The 17,370-nt window shown below is 38.3% G+C and overlaps 1 protein-coding gene across 2 annotated transcripts; it reads right to left on the bottom strand.

The window, feature by feature from the left end:
* Nucleotides 1–4,582: 4,582 nt before the first annotated feature.
* nfs1 (NFS1 cysteine desulfurase) lies at nt 4,583–12,385 on the bottom strand. Of its 2 annotated transcripts, none has more exons than XM_053227228.1 (13): nt 11,921–12,385; nt 11,526–11,598; nt 11,159–11,276; nt 9,550–9,633; nt 9,227–9,379; nt 9,025–9,118; nt 8,602–8,736; nt 8,326–8,483; nt 8,117–8,222; nt 5,672–5,753; nt 5,479–5,562; nt 5,307–5,396; nt 4,583–5,214 (listed from the first exon to the last, which is right to left on the bottom strand). In XM_053227228.1, exons 1-13 carry the CDS (start codon nt 12,033–12,035, stop codon nt 5,151–5,153), a joined length of 1,356 nt encoding a protein of 451 aa, XP_053083203.1. In that variant the 5' UTR covers nt 12,036–12,385; the 3' UTR covers nt 4,583–5,150. The 2 variants fall into 2 exon arrangements, with proteins under 2 accessions (XP_053083203.1, XP_053083202.1); XM_053227227.1 differs by having other exon boundaries at nt 11,526–11,601; nt 11,921–12,377.
* Between the last annotated feature and the right edge of the window lie 4,985 nt (nt 12,386–17,370).

The raw sequence follows: 17,370 nt of genomic DNA, 5'->3' as shown, positions 1-17,370 counted from the left end.
AATAATTGTGGAAGTAGGAAGGATGTACTTTTTTTTCCCACCTGGTTTCTGAATGTTGGTTTACTTTTTTTGGGAAAAAATGACTACATATTGAAATTTGTTTTTTTTTTCCCCACATAAGGTTATTTGTTTGTTTATTGCTATTTAGGTGCGGATAAATAAAAACATAGAATTGAAGGAGGGTGTACTTTCTTTTTCCCATGACTGTGAAGTCATTGGCTATGACAGTAGTTTGTTTAGGCTAGCCCAGTCCAAAAGAAATCCACTGGGGTTAGTCAGAACTTCAGTTTTTTACTGATAAAGTAATCTGTTTATAAATGCAAACTAATTAACAAACTAATTCTGGATGTCAGACATACTGTGCTTTTCTTTCTATCAGTAATGTCCCCCAGTACACCATGTTGCAGCTGCAGTCACACTAACAGACTAGAAGACAATAAGAGATCATTCTCTGCTGGTCATCACTACACATTATAAACGTGTGTGGGTTTTTTTTGTTTGTTTGTTTGTTTTGTTTGTTTTTTTAATGAATCCAAAAAGTGGTGCACTGAAATTGAAACGTGTATACAGACTGGTACACTTTTCCATAATTTCATCCTCTAAAGCTGTTTAAACATCTATTTTGCAGAAAAGAAAGTACAATGGTCACTGACTTTATTTTTCAAATGCCCTATTTTTGGCCCTATTGTTGTCTTTTCCCTCTACACACCACATGCAAATGTAAATTATTACTCCAGCCTTCTAGAAACTCGAACTGGCACTTAAAGTTTTCTTTACCATGCCCCCATGTTGAGTTCATAAATCTGTTCATAACTCTGTAATGTTACATATATGTTACATCAGAGCAAATCATGTATGTTTACATGTATTTGCTGTCAGTACCACAGTGTGTTTGACCTTGAGGTGTCAGACCCATCTTAGTTGCCTTTTTGCTTTTACTATGTGATCTACAGGGCTGGTTACCTGTTTACCATAATGTGGAAGAGCAATGTCCAGTGCTATGTGTTATGTTTGTTGTTATTCCCAATCATAGCAGAAGTGGCTTAATATGTCTAAATTCTGTATAAATGAATAGCGAGATGTTTAGGGGTACATTCTGTATGCTGTGTTGTGATATCCACCCTCTTATGTCATATATGCTCAAAAAAGTTGCACTTTTATAACAGCGCTTGTTGTATGTTGTACAGAATTGATTTTGATTGTATATATGACAAATAGAAGATTGTATAAAAGGATATATACAAAGATCTTGCTCATGCCCAAATTGTAAATTTGTGTAAAATTGTTTCCATCTGAATATCAATACAAGTTCATATTTAATTTGAAAACATAACTGTAGCCCAAGGTTTTCCCTTTGTTTTGTATTATTATCCACTATCAACCAAACCTTGTTTTAAAGGACCAAAAGTAATTGGACAAACTAACAAGCATAAATTAAATTGTCATTTTTCGTACTTGGTCGCAAATCCTCTGCAGTCATTGACTTCCTGAAGTCTAAAACACTTAGACATCACCAGACGCTGGGTTTCTTCCCTATTGATGCTCTGCCAGTATTGCATCTTTAGATTCTGCTTGTTCTTGGCGAGTTTCGCCTTCAGATCAATGTTTTTGAATGACTTAACCAGAGCCCAGACCTGAATCCAACTAAAAAGCTTTGGGGTGACCTGAAGCGGGCTGTTTGTCTGATTGGAACCAAACCAGTCCAGAAGGATTCTCTGGAGTCCCATTATCAATAATTATCCAAAAATGTGGAGTTTTTTATTTAACCTTTGAAGGCATGTCAAAATTTTTGAAGTGCCCCTTTTACTTAATTGGCTATAACTCTTGAATGGAATGAGATATTTTAACCGAAATTGACAAACTTATGTATGGGTTCAATTTGAGGACACATAAAAAAAATTACTGACTGTGACCGGTTGGTGGCACTATAACAGGAAAAAACATGAAATTGGCTCTAACTATGGAACCATTGGTCCAGTTGACTTGGAAATTTGCACGCAGTGTCTTTCTCAAATGTCTAATCAATGTTTGGGAGGACAGTTGCATATCTTGAAAAACATGTCCGCCATTGGCCAACGAAATTTTCAGCAGCTATTAGACAAAGTTAACAAAGGCCAGTTGGAACTAAACTTGGTGGACTTGCTTGGCCCCAGAAGTCTGTGAGAAATTTTGCTCAATCAAAATAAAACCAGTGCAGGACAATTGTATGTACTCCTTAGATCAATAATTATTGAAAAAAGTTGAACTTTCTATGCATCACCATGACGGCACGCAAAAATGTTTGAAGAAGGCATGGCCACTTTTAAATGGAAGTGGCCATAACTCCTAAATGGAATGAGATATTTTCACCAAACTTGGCACACTTATGTCTTGGCTCAATCTGAGGTCACATGCACAAAATGGCCAAGTCGTGGTGCTATAACAGGACAAAACATGAAATTGGCACTAAATATGGAACCATTCATCCAATCAACTTGAAATCTTGCACGGAGTGTCTTTGTCCAAGGTCCCATCAGTTTCTATGAGGACAGTTGTGAATACTGAAAAACAAGGCGGCCATCGGCCAATCAATGGTCTGTGCAAAAATTGACAAAAATTGGCCACTGGGAGACGTTGTACATGTGTAAATTATTGTATATTATTCGTACATGGTATTCATATCATATGTTAGATCTCCACATTCTGAACAACTTTGCCTCATGAACCACTGGTGTCAACCAAACTGTTCATTAAATATTTGAGATTATTTAAAAAACACACTTTTGTGAACTAGTCCTAGGGTTTTTACTCAATCACAACAAAACCAGTGTAGAACATTTTCCTGGACTCTCTAGGTCAGTAACTAATTTAAAAATACTATTTCAAATTGCATGGAATTAAGTAAACACATGCAACCTATACATCAATCAGCCATAAAAACCACTGACAGGTGAAGTGAATAACATTGATTATCTCATTACAGTGGCACCTGTCAAGGGGTGGGATATGTTAGGCAGCAAGGGAACAGTCAGTTCTTGAAGTTAATGTGCTGGAAACAGGACAAGCGTAAGGATCTGAGCGACTTTGGCAAATTGTGATGGCTAGATGACTGGGTCAGGGCATCTCCAAAACGGCAGGTCTTGTGGGATGTTTCCTTTATGCAGTGGTAAGTACCTACTAAAAGTGGTCCAAGGAAGGACAACCAGTAAACTGACGACAGGGTCATGGGCACCCAAGGCTCATTGATACACACAGGGAGTGAAGGCTAGCCCATCTGGTCCGATCTTACAGAGCAGTAGGTTGCACAAATTGCTGGAAAAAGTAAATGTTGGCTATGAGAGAAAGGTGTCAGAAAACACCATCACAGCTTGCTGCATAGGGGGCTGCGTAGCCGCAGACCGGTCAGAGCACCCATATTGACCCCTGTCCATTGCTGAAAGTGCGTACAGCGGACATATGAGCATCAGAACTGGACCATGGAGCAATGGAAGAAGGTGACCTGGTCTGAAGAATCATGTTTTCTTTTACATCATGTGGACAGCCGGGTGCATGTGCGTCGCTTACATTGGGAAGAGATGGCACCAGTATGCACTATGGGAAGAAGGCAAGCCGGTAGAGGCAGTGTGATGCTCTGGGCAATGTTCTGCTGGGAAAGCTTGGGTCTTGGAATTCATGTGGGTGTTACTTTGACACATACCACCTACCTAAACATTGCAGACCAAGTACACCCCTTCTTGGCAACAGTATTCCTTTATGGCAGTGGCCTCTTTCAGCAGGATAATGCGCCGTGCCACACTGCAAAAAATTGTTCAGGAATGGTTTGAGGAACATGGCAGAGTTAAAGGTGTTGTCTTGGCCTCCAAATTCCCCAGATCTCAATCCGATCGAGCTGGTGCTGGACAAACAAGTCCGATCCAAGGAGGCCCCATCTCGCAACTTACAGGACTTACAGGATCTGCTGCTAACGCATTGGTGCCAAAGCACACAGCTTAAGGAGTCCATGCCTCGACGGGTCAGAGCTGCTGGAGCTGGAGATCAGAAAATAGATGGTGCTACAACAGTTTAAATGTTTAAAAATGCCATTTCTTTACCATAAATTACCATATACTTCTTAAAATTAACTTGTTTTTCCTTTGCTTTAGGTGCTTACAGGCTTGCACAATATTAAGTAATATCTTTTTACGCATGCCCTTAGAGGCCCTAAAGTGTTGAACCTTCGATAATTGCTGCTCACAGCTATATTTATATGTTGTTATTTCACATTGAGGGTGGAAAAAGTTCAGACATTATTTATCTTGGTTTCATTCATTTCACAAAAACCTGTGTATCCTTTTTATATCCAATGTGTGTATTATTCAGAATTCAAGGGAAGGATGTAATACTGCTAAACCAAAGCTAAAAACCACCAATGCAGTGATTATTTTTTTCCTAGAATAATAATAATGAGAAATAAGACATGTTCTGGAAACTCATTGTTATTTTTGCTATAAAATGCATTCAGATAAACAGAGAAACACAAACATTACAATTAAATTTGGAAGAACAATAAACCAGAACCCACAGGGTCATACACATTATAAAACATACTACCAAGCCATGTTACTCTGTTTTCAGACCTTTTGAAGCTTTAATTCACATTTTTTAATCAAGGTTTCATAAATACATCTCTCTCTCTCAAAAAAAAAAAAGAAAAGAAAGTGTCCATAGAACTAGTCTGAAGATCTCAATGTGCGCACATTGGACTGTTACTGATGTATAATTAGAAGAATTTATAATGACAAAAGACACTATATAATAGGAGGATTGGAAAAGCTAAGTGCTGGCTTTATATACAACTGAACACACAACACTGTAAGAGACAAAGACTACATATAGTAATGATTGTTTTATGCAGTGTGAATGACCTGAAAACAGGAATGTAGAAAAAAATCTACATAACAAAAACATTACTCACTCATATCTTTCCCATATTCTATATTGATAAAACTAATTCTAAGAAGCCTCTCCTATGGAACTCCACTCAAAAACACTGCTCAAAGAATGATCTCAATTTTCAAGAAGAAAAGATTGTGTGCGTTTCTTGTGCGTGAGTAAAGAGAAGTTCTAGGTAAGCTATACAACTAATTATTCACACTGCAGTAATCTTCCATCATTTCATCTTGACAGGCTCTTTAGTGCTGTGTCCATTTGATACTTTTCAGATCAATGCCTTCTTGCACCATCTCCCACAGAGGACTGTAAAACAAACAATCTGTCAGAAAAGCTATAGACATTACTATTAAATTTGTTCGGGTCCCACCAAGGCAATGTAGAGGTGAATAAATTACCTCATCTCCCGTAGACGGTGAACCTGCTGAATGCACTTCTCCGCTGTGTAGTCCACTTCCTCCTCTGTAGTAAAGCGCCCAATTCCAAACCTGCACACGAGTGATAACTGCAGTTACCCTAATGCTTGTAGACACTAATTAGCAAATTAAAAACTCCAAACCTAATGCGTACCGGATTGAGGAATGGGCAAGATCCTCATCTGTTCCTATTGCTCTCAGTACGTAGGAAGGTTCTAAAGAAGCAGACGTGCATGCACTACAAACAAGGGACTATTCTCAGTTAGAGTAACAAGACACAACTTCTAAACAACAGTTAGAGTAAAACACAAGATAAGATTTTCATCAGTATCTGAGTAATAACTGACCTCCCAGAAGAAAGTGCAACATCTTTTAAGGCCATCAGCAGACTTTCTCCCTCAACATAGGCAAATGATAAATTGACGCATCCTAAAGGATGATGAAAGGTGTCGCACATCACCATAATATCCAGTACAAATACATACAGTTCCCTCCAAAAGTATTGGAATGGCAAGGCCAATTCTTTTGTTTTTGCTATACACTGAAGACATTTGAGTTTGAAATCAAAAGATGAACGAGACAACAAAAATGTCAGCTTTCATTTCCTGATATTTACAACTAGATGTGTTAAACAACTTAGCGTCTGTTAAACAACATGGCACCTCTTGCTTGAACTCATTCTTCAAGTGATCAACAATATTGGAATATGTGTCTGACAGGTGTTTCTTGTTGCATAGGTGTGCCCTATTAGATAGACTGTTTTTAAATAATTAATAGCTCTGAATGTCTACTCTTGGATTGAGCCCTGGTTTTCACCTGCATTTGTTGTTAAAAAGGATAAACCAGCATCAAGACCTGAGCGCTGCCTATGGGAGAAAAGCAAGCCATTGTGAACTTGAGAAAGGAGAGAGAACCACTGCACAAGCATTAGGCATAGCCAATACAATAATTTGGAATGTCCCGAAAAAGAAAAACAACTGGTATACTAACAACCAGACATGGAACTGGTCGGTCAAGCTTCTAAAGAGGAGACTGAAGGGAGAAACCCCCCAAAACAACAACAAATGAAAGAACTTATGGTACAAGCCTGGAAAAGCATCACAAAAGAAGAATGCAACAGCAAGGGATATGCAACCAAATATTAAGTGTTATTTACTTTAACTTACTTTAAGACTATCTGTGACTATACTTTTGCTCACCTAAAAATTGGGTGGTTTGCAACCAAAGGTGCCATGTTGTTTAACACATCTAGATGTAAATATCAGGAAATGAATGCTGAAATTCTGATCTATCGTCTTTTGATCTCAAACCCAAATGTCTCCAGTGTATAGTAAAATCAAAAGAATTAGCCTTGCCATTCCGAAACTTTTAGAGGGGACAGCAAGTCAAGGCACAATTTCAGCAGGGTTGTTTTGCAAGCATGAACTTCAAAACCATTAAAAAAAAAAAAAAAAAATCAATTTGCAGCAGGACAGCACAGCATATCACTGTACATATCACTGTAATATAGTGAGTTTGGGCTGTTCTCTTTACTGCTTAATTCCAACTGTTTACTTAGATGTGAGCTTTCTGCCTTCATGGTACACATTCACCTTTTGCAAGAGACCTATTTCTGTCCTTATTGTAAACTGACATCTGCACTGAAGCACGACGCATGTGCACATTTGGCAAATCAATAACATTGTGCATAATTCCTTTGCATCAACAACAATAAATGTGGGGAAATCCTCCAATGCAGCAGCAAGATGAATAGACTTGCAGTACAAGCTTTAATTCCAAAGATTATCAGCTGAGTTCCATAGCTAATAAGAGTGAGAAAGGAAAAAAGTACATCTGTAGCTTTCGCTATTTTGCGCCCAATGCTGGCACTTCTTTATCTAAAGAATCTAAGCATTTTCACTGTGGTCACATGGCCACACATAGGTTATGCATCCACTCTAGAGCAACATATGAAGGTAGACCATCTGATTTTAAAAGATGTGTGTTCACACAACTCTGAAAAATGAGGTGTCACATTTAGGTCAAAAAGAAAAATTTATTGCAACACTTCAACCTTGCAGCATTGGAATGGGCACCCCGTAGTAGCACTAACAAAACAAATTTGATTAATTAAAGTCATATGAACAAATTTATGGCAGTTTCTTCGCTTTGAGTTAGTTTTTACTAAGTTTACCTTCTATCAACAATTTAATCACAAAATTTTTGCTGTCTGTGAAAGACTCCATGGTTTCAATTATCAGCAACTGGGATGTGTTGCAGTTGCTTCACTGATAGAGTTCGCATCAAACTCAAGTCTTCTAATTAAGCTAATTCAACAAACCTCCGTTACACAATTGAAAATATTTGACTAAACGTCTAAACATTTAAAATCAAGGCATGTCAGTATTTTATGTGATAACTGGAGAAAAATGTTATTCCATATTTGATAAGATTATTTCATATCTGGTAACTAGAACAGCATGTTATTTGGCAACACTTCCAATAGCTGATTTAAAACGGTCTTTTTAATATAGTCTCTAATATTAACCTTGTTTGACACTTCTTATGTGAGTTAAGATTTTTTACTATGGTGTTTAGCCTTTTTGTACTTCAGGATTCTGGGCTGAATTCAAACTGAACACATTGCCCAGTCCACCTGGTTGGTACACAACATGCTTTTCATGTACTGTAACCTATAATTCATGGCACTTTATTCACTGGGTGGCACCACGCACTTCTGTGGGTTAGTGCAATTTTGTCATGCTCAGGTATTTCAGAGAGGTCAGTTTCTCACAAACATCCGAGTGTCTAACCTGGATATCGCTGTTCAGGATCTCCATTCATCACAACATCAGGAATCTCAGACATTATCTTCTGCACAAGACGATTAGCAAGCATGGAGACTCGGGCATGGTCATACTGTAAGAGGAATCATTTTTAGGCTTGTACATGTGTATATAAAGCTTACACGTTTAGTCCACTTAACACAAAATAGTGCACAGGAGTAACTGTTAGGTTCTACCTCCATTTCTTGCTGGGCAATCTCGCAGGCAATGCCGAGACCCACAGCCAGTGGAGTGGGTACAGTGCCTGAGCGCAGGCCTCTCTCCTGACCCCCTCCACTCTGCAATGGCTCAATACGAACCCTGGGCCTCCTCCTCACATACAGAGCACCAACACCTGGTAATTTACAAAAATCACAACTTAAATATTCTACAATATACAAATTCTCAGCTTAGCCTGCAATCTTTATTGTCTTTGAATAAAATGTTTTAAAAAAGTAGATGTCTTATTATACCTTTGGGGCCATATATTTTGTGGCCACTAATAGACATTAAATCCACTTTCAAGGTAGAGACATTGATGGGGATTTTTCCGACTGCCTGGGCTGCATCAGTGTGGAAGAATACATTCTTGGACCTACAGATCTGACCTAAAAGAGGGAACATTAGCCGAAGAGGAAGACAATGATGTGGCTGCACAGTTTCATAGTTAGTCATATATGTACAGTACACTTGGCCATAGCTATGTGCACCGGGACTGGAATCCCATGAGATCCAATAAAATAGTTACAGGAGCACGTTGTTTTTATTTTCATGTGAGTGGTGAGATATCAATCTTGTGGGACAAAGAAAGGCTTTAATGGTTTAAATGAATGGATTATCTTTCAGGGACTAACACCAACCACGTTTGTGAGAAAATTTCTTATAGGTGCAATTACCTATTTCTTTGATTGGTTGTTTGACTCCAATCTCATTGTTAACAGTCATCACAGAGACCAAGCTCGTATCAGAACATATTGTTTCCTCTAATTGCTGAAAAAAGCATAATGCAATGATACAATTAAATTAACAATAGTAAAAATAATATCTTTTTTTTAGAAAAATCTATGTGCTTGATACAAATCCGTCAATGCATCACACCTGGAGGTCAATCAAGCCATTTTCTTTTACGGGCAGGTAGGTTACTTTAAATCCCTCAGCCTCTAGGACACGACAGGAGTCTAGTACACACTTGTGTTCTGTCTGTGTGGTGATGATGTGTTTCTTCTTGGCTTTATAGAAACGGGCCACACCCTGTGATCAAATAAGCAAGTTGAGAATAATTTCTCTGCATATGTATTCTGCAATGACACTAAACAGTACTGGAAAGTCATGAAAAACTGTTCCGTTATCTGCATTAAGATATGATACTTTGCGCTCATCTTTACGTGACCCTTCTTGTTATAGAATAAGGAAGCACTTACTTTGATGGACATATTGTTGGACTCTGTGGCACCACTGGTAAACACAATTTCTCGTGGATCAGCACCAATTAGATCTGCTACTTGCTGGAGGGGAAATACACAATAGTACAGACATAAACTAAGCTATTTCAATTTGGCTTACATAAGCAAAAGCAAACTATTAAGGTGTAGTCAAATTGGAGCCAAGCAAAGCATTAATTGTCCCACTTACCATTCATTGCACTGTTTCTCGCAAATACGTTATACTTCCAGAAGTATGTTTTGTCCTTTTTCAAGTATTTTCTTAACATTTTAGCTTTTTAATTTTGTTGTCAAAGATTTATAATAATATAGAGAGAGAGAGACTATGGTGATATTTTGCGGATGCATGCTTCAAACGCAGCTTTGAAGCCACTGGATTCTGTTTACCATTCAGCATTAAAGTTCATAACAAAAGCCAGAAGCTGTATGCATCACTGTGATCTCTATCAAATGGCTGATTGCCCTACGCTTTCAGTCCAAAGGCAGACACACTGGAGTATTTATATCAAAGATGTATTTTGTGTGGTAATATTTTGAAATGTTACTGGGAGTCACGTTCAGACAAGCCACATTTGAATTAATAGGGTGCATGTTATTTTAATCTTTCTACTATCCTAAGATGCTGCACTGGCATAGTTCAGCAATTAAAAAAATACAAATTTCCCTGTCCATCGACCTCCATAAAAAACTAGCATGGCAACAATCATGATGCTGTCCTCAAAGTTTTAAGAGAAACAGAGCTCGTCAGTGTGTTTAACATTGCTAAAAAATTTTTATAGTTCCACTTGGAAACCTGACACAGGGGTGTTTGGCTCTGATGTGCCATCTATTAAATGTCACTTTTAAATCTTCTGGATGTACATTTGATACACAGTGAGTGTGTGAACAATGCCACTCACTCTACTGCTATCACGCAAAATCACGTGACAAGTATAAACCAGGCCCTTCTGCTTCACATCTCACTACTCCAGCATGGATTATTTTCCTACAGCAATAGAACAGACTGGTAAATCTGTGCAAGGAATATTCCTTTGGTTTTTAGTCACTTACATTACACACAGCCTACATGCAATATGTTACTAACATAATAAAATGTTCAAATATTACATTAGTCCTATATTATAAATCTGGAATTAAAAACGAAAAAAAAAAAATTGTAGGGTGGGCAAAGCCTGGGGTCAGAGAAAATTCATACTGTCCATCTGGGGTTGTTTCCCAAATAGTTTGGGAACCCCTGGTTTAAAGACAGTGAGAAACATTACAGAAAACCACCACACGTTTGTGGCAGCAAGAGAATTTTTAAATATTTATGCAACAATTTAAAAAAAAAAAAAAAAAAAAAAAAAAAAAGAGTATATTAGTAGGCTGCCATCAGATTGCTGAATATTGTGTGACAGGGATTTTTATTGTCATGCTGCACAGCAAAGGAAGCAGTTTGTTTTGCTGCAGTGTGAAGAAGAGGAAGAAGAAGATGAAGAAGTAATTGAATGTAACATTACTTCAGAATTACGAGTGGTACTAAAACAAAGAAATATCAACTATCCACAGAGATGTCCAATAAAACAGTGAAATATAAAATCATAGGTACTTTTCTTGCTCTTTCCATTGCACTCTCACTTTCCCACCCATAAGCATGAGTCCTGGAGTGTGGATTGCCGTAGTAGTTCACTTGGTAAGGGAGCATGGCATCCACTACTCTTGGGTCCTGTAAAGACAGACATAAACCACATTGTCCACATCAAGGTCAGCCAAACAGCACTTTAAGTCATATGCAGTAATTACTGCGGCGTTTTTCACAACTCAAATCAATTGTTCTATAAAGATTTCCCACAGGCAGTAGACATTAATACACCACAAAGTTTCAGTGTTTCCTGTAAAGTTATTAGTTACTGCTTAACATCCACATCATATATGCTTCTTAAGAACATTTCCGGTAACTATATAAAATACTTCCCATTGGTGTTGTGGCCTGGAAGTCCATGTAGAGCGGCCGCATTTCATTTTTCTCCAGTGTCCTACGTTTGATCCCTTCTGTGGATTAACACGATAAAACACAGCCGTGACAAAAATTTAAGTTTTTTATTAAAAAAAAAAACAGTTTGATTTGTATTAAATTTACTATCATCGGTAAACCTAACGTTTGTTTATTTTACACACTTTCGATATACCCCACTTAGAGACCCAGCTAACTTCGTTAAACAACTTGAGAAGCCAGCCAATGTTAGAACGAAGAGCTAGCAAAGGCTAGCAAACACACGCTGTATAAAATCAACTGCGTCATGGGGGAGAAACTGGAATGTGTAATTATCAAGGGACATTTAAAAAAACATCCAGCAAAAGCTAACATTACCTCTGTGTGTGTGAGAGGCACTGACAGAAGTTTGTGGAGAATTCAGTCGAAGGCTAGAAGAAGAAATCCCACGTATGGAGCCCGAAAACGCCTTCACAACACTCTTACTTATCATCTTCACGCGTTTTATTTCCTTTGCAAATGATAACTGGATTTTCAATAATGGCTCACAATCAGTTACAAGTAATTCTGGTCCGTTTTCCCTTCACACTGGTAGCTGTTTAAACATCAGTAGCAAGGACACCCCACACCTCTTTACACTGTCACGCGGCAGATGGACACTGAGCGCAGTGTATACAGTAGAAGCGGCGCTGCATAACACTGAGGTGTGGGCGGGTTCCGTCTGTCCTTACAAACTCTGATAGGATATTTTTTATATATAGGTGGGATTTCAATAACGTACATGAAACACACTGGTTTTGGAGTAAAAAAAAAAAAAGAAAAAGAAAATAGACCCGTCTTGTCCAATAGAAATGTAAAATCTCAACCAACAGAACTATAACTTCCTGCGCTTTCGCGTTCACTCAGCGTTACGTCACAGCAACGAAGCAAGTACTTCCGGGTGCGTAACACCGGGGCTCTGCATTGGTATGAAAGTACTGAATTATCTATTAATTTTGTGCCAAAATTTTCAAATTAAATTAAATCCACAAGCAAATGCAAGTAATGAAGAATCAAATCAAAATTATTTTTTTAAAAAGATTATTTCTGATCCACTCTCTAATTTTGCTTTCACTTTTTTCTATCTGTGGATTTTTCTGATGCAGATCTTTTTTTGCTACTGGAATCTTTCCTTTGCTTCTGACTTTTGGCACATTTTTTACTGGTGGGGGTCCTGCAAGAAGGCGTTCACCTTAAATCTCTATAGGGAGGTGGGAGGTGCTCTGAAAGTTAGCCACGCTTGCCCAATTAAAGATGGAGTATCCTCTGACATGGAGGAATTATCAGAGCCGTGTGCTCAACAGCAAGGAAACTGTATTGTAGTTGCATTAAAAAAAAAAAAAGCTGACAAAAGTAATATGGGAGCAACTGAATTGTTTGTAAATGCATTCACATATTTCTTTATCAGACAAGTGTCTTAATTTCATGCAGTTAAGTAGCAGTTTAAACAGTTAACGTTAGCTAGGGACAAGGCTGAAACTGGCTTCTTATCCCTACTTTCCGTTACACCTTAAAAGGTCCAGGTCTTAAAAGCTCGCGCCTGTAGATGGTGCCATGAAGCGTATTATCACATACAGTTTCCTACACCATAATCTCCTTATAATAATAATAATAATAATAATAATAATAATAATAATAATACACTTATTTTCATATGAAATGGTCTCAAATGCCAAGTTCACAGGCTATTATTTAAAAAAAAATCTACAGTAAATTTCTTCTTATTGAGTAATTTGAAAGTATATTATAGCCTATTTAGTTTCATGCAGAATTGTCAGATTTTTTTTTTTTTTTTTTTTTTTTTTTTTGACATTTTCGTAATGAAAGGATAATGCTATCTGAAATAGGCAGAAAGTGGTAACAAAAAAAATCAGAATAAGAAGCTGGTGAATAAGAAACCAGCTTCAGTCTCGTCACGTAGTTATCTTTTTAAACTGCAACTTAACTGGAAAATATATGAAATACGTGAATGCGTCTACAGACAAATCAGTAGCTACCCATATGTTTTTTTTAATGCAACTACAATACAGTTTCCCTGCTGCTGATTTTTTTTAAATGCTTTATTATAAACACATGATACATACAACATATAACATGTCACAACTGGACAATGTTTCATGTACAACATTATGTTACCACTAAAACAAAATAAGGGTAGAACATAACCATCAATTATATTATATAATTGTATTATAGAAATATATACATGTGAGGGTACATAAGCACCATTAAGCACTCTTTTTATATGAAAATGGTAAATGAAGAGCATATTGCAACTTTTTTGGTTGCTTTTCTGTTTTTGGATTTTGACATTACATCCATACTCATTTTTATCTCCTTCTCAAACCCTGTAAAATGAGGCTTGCAGTTTGTTAATATGCATCTGTGAAATTTACATAAAAATAAAATCAAATTTATAATGAATCCAGCATCATTTGAGTAATGATAGCCCTGGTAACCATATTACCAGAACTACATTCTTTTATGTAATAGGTATTTTGTATTCTGAGAACACAAAAGTCTGCAAACTCAAATAAAGCACTTTCATTATTAAATTGCTGACTCACTAACAACCCATTCCTAAACCTTCTAAGGAAATAAAGATTTATTCCTACACAAAACATTGCAGTTTTTCCAAAAAAAGAATCTTTGGGGTGAAAGATTGTGTTCGTAGATAAGAATCCAAGCAGTGAATGCTTGTTGATAAAATTTAGAGAGTTTGGAAGTTTTTCAATTTTATAATTGCACATTAAAAGAAAATCTAAACCATCTAAACTCAAAGGAGAGAAGACATAACTAGGAATTATATTCCAGACGGATGATGGATTTCGAAGATACTGTCTAAGACAGCTGATTTTAAGGTTATTGTTTAGAGAGCTAAAATCAATCAAATTTAGACAGCCTTTATCATGTGAGTTTAAGATGATTGATTTCTTAATATAGTGAACTTTATTTTTCCATAAGAATTTTGTCAACATCCCATCAATTAATTTATAGGGCTGTTTGTCAACATAAAATGACTGAGCAGCATAATGTAAACGAGAAATGCCTTCTGCTTTAGTGAGCAGAACTCTGCCTTTATGTGATAAATCTCTTGTCATCTTTATTTTAACCCCCAAATAGGTAACACTTTCTTTTACAGGAATGTTACAAATGGAAGATTTCAAACAGTTGCCAACTGGGAGTTTGTTGATATTAAGGTGAAGACCTGAGGCTTTGGAAAAGGGCAGAAGAGTCTGTAATGCTATGGCAAACTGAGAGGCATCCTTTAGGAACAATGCAGTGTCCTCAGCTAACTGACTTATTACTACTTCGCTGCTGTCAATAGTGATTCCTTTTAATGGGAACTCTCTAATATGAAAGGTTTGAAGTTATGTAGCTATCAGAACCAAATACGGAGAGCTTGGGCATCCCTGCCTAACTCTGTGATTCAGAGCAAATCTAGGAGAGATACCAGTGCCGAGTTTGATAGCGCTATTACCATTGGTGTAAAGCATTGTAACAGATCTGAAGAAAAAAAAAAAAGTCGCCGAATCCCACCTTGTGAAGGGTTTGTAACAGAAATTCGTGTTTCAAGGAATTGAAGGCTTTATAAAAGTCCAAGAAGAGAATAAAATCATTAGAGATAAGGTCAGAATAGTCTAATATATCTAAGGTCAGACTATATTATTGGAGATATTCCTTTTTTGTAGAAAGCCAGATTGGCATTCATCAGTTAGATTATTCAAAAAACATTTCAGTCTTTTTGACAAAACCCGAGCAATTATTTTATAATCTTTATTCAATAATGTAATTGGCAGCCAACTATAAATTAAGAGGGGGTCTTTATTTGTTTTTGGAATTAGAGTTATAAGCCCTTGACACAGAGTAGGAGGAAGCAAAGCTCTTTCAAGACTCTCTACATATACATATGATGCTGCTGAAAATACTGTACCGCTGCTTAATTTCCTTTGACTCAGCAAGACAACTCATCTTTCCATTGCATTGCGTAATGTGTAATGAAAATAAAATGGCTTAAATGACAAATCCAAAAACGACAAGCAGAGACAGTATCCAAAAACAGGCCAGGGTCAGACGTTGTACAAACTGGGCAAACTAGGCCAAACAAACATGAGAAACAAGAAGCAGGCAAGAAGTCAAAAGCAGAATGAGAAACACTGAACAACAGCTTGGTAATGATCAGGTGGCAAACACTGAAAGGGCCAAGAACAAAGACAAACAGGGAGGGGAATAAATATACAAACTAATCAAGGGCAAATTAGGAACAGGTGAGCGTGATGATGACACATAAGGGAGACAACCAATGACAAGACATGGCTGGAGACAGGTCATGAACCAAAACAAAACACACGTCAAAATAAACAAAGTCCTGTCGAGCCGGAAGCACGCACTGTCACGCTATAGGCACCTTAAGCATGGGTCAGTGACAGGCTCCCCGAGATCAGATGGTGGGGCTGGGACAGGATCACCGGGGTTATTTAGAGGGAACCAGGCTTGGGAGGCTGTGCCTTCAGTCTCAGGTGTGAGCTGGTCTTGGCCTCTGGCTTGCTCATGACACGGGAGGCTGCGCCGTCGGCCTCTGGCAGCAGCATGGCATGGGAGGCCATCTCGTCGGTCTCATGTAGGAACAAGGCTTGAGGCACAGTATTTTGTCATGCAATGTAAATGCAGATGGCTGCAAATGCAGTTTAAAGCTTTTATTGAGAGGCAGGCAGACAAATCCAAAAACGACAGGCAGAGACAGTATCCAAAAACAGTTCACCAATGCCTGGTTCAAGGTGAGGCATTGGGAATTGCATGTTTGGTGCAGGTGAGGTGTGTGCCCGTGGAAGTTCATGAATATCCGCTGGTGCCAGTCAGCCTCAAGCTGGAAAAGAAGTTGGGATGCTGTGCCATCAGCTCCTGGCAGGAACTTGGTGTGGGAGGCTGCCCCTACGGTCTCAGGCTTGAACAGGATCTGGGAGGCTGTGCCATCTGCCTCTGGCGGGAACTTGGTGTGGGAGGCCTCCCCTTTGGCCTCTGGCTGCAGCCCTGCAGGGGAGACAACCTCGTTGGTCTCGGGCTGGAGCTCTGGTGGCGAGGCTGCCACATTGGCCTCTGTGGTGAGCTCTGCAGGGAGGCTGCCACATGGGCCTCAGGCAATGTTATGGTATGGGCATGTGTGGCTGCCAATTGAACTGGGTCACTGGTGTTTATTGATGATGCGACTGCTGATAGAAGTAGCAGGATGAATTCTGAAGTGTATAGAGCTACACTTTCTGCTCAGATTCTGTCAAATGCTGCAAAACTGATAGGACAGCGTGGTGAAGATGGATAATGACCCAAAACATACAATGAAAGCAACCCAAGAGCTTCTTAAGGCAAAAAAATGGAATGCTCTTAAATGGCCGAGTCATTTGAGCATGCTTTGAGCATGCTTTTCACTTACTAAAGGCAAGGAAAAAAAGAAGGAAGAATCCATTCAGAGAGCTTTCAAAGAGCATCTGTGTAAAACCACTGGGGAAACTGCAAAGAATCAAATGCCGGTACCATCATTCTGGTGTACCTTTCCTCTTGCTTTCATGCTGCATCCATGTTCGAGGCGCAGTATTTTGTCATGCAATGTAAATGCAGATGGCTGCAAGTGCAGTTTAAAGCTTTTATTGAGAGGCAGGCAGACAAATCCAAAAACGACAGGCAGAGACAGTATCCAAAAACAGTTCACCAATGCCTGGTTCAAGGTGAGGCATTGGGAATTGCATGTTTGGTGCAGGTGAGGTGTGTGCCCGTGGAAGTTCATGAATATCCGC

This window comes from Pangasianodon hypophthalmus, chromosome 20, assembly GCF_027358585.1.
Source record: "Pangasianodon hypophthalmus isolate fPanHyp1 chromosome 20, fPanHyp1.pri, whole genome shotgun sequence".
Classification (NCBI taxonomy): domain Eukaryota; kingdom Metazoa; phylum Chordata; class Actinopteri; order Siluriformes; family Pangasiidae; genus Pangasianodon; species Pangasianodon hypophthalmus.
This window is presented reverse-complemented; position numbering and strand designations above follow the sequence as displayed.

Coding starts and splice junctions, on each gene's coding strand:
- nfs1 (XM_053227227.1), bottom strand. CDS start 12,035: ATGATAAGTAAGAGTGTTGTGAAGGCGTTTTCGGGCTCCATACGTGGG. Junction 5,754..8,116: donor TCCTGAACAGCGATATCCAG/GTTAGACACTCG, acceptor ATCATCCTTTAG/GATGCGTCAATTTATCATTT. Junction 5,215..5,306: donor CACCGTCTACGGGAGATGAG/GTAATTTATTCA, acceptor TTTGTTTTACAG/TCCTCTGTGGGAGATGGTGC.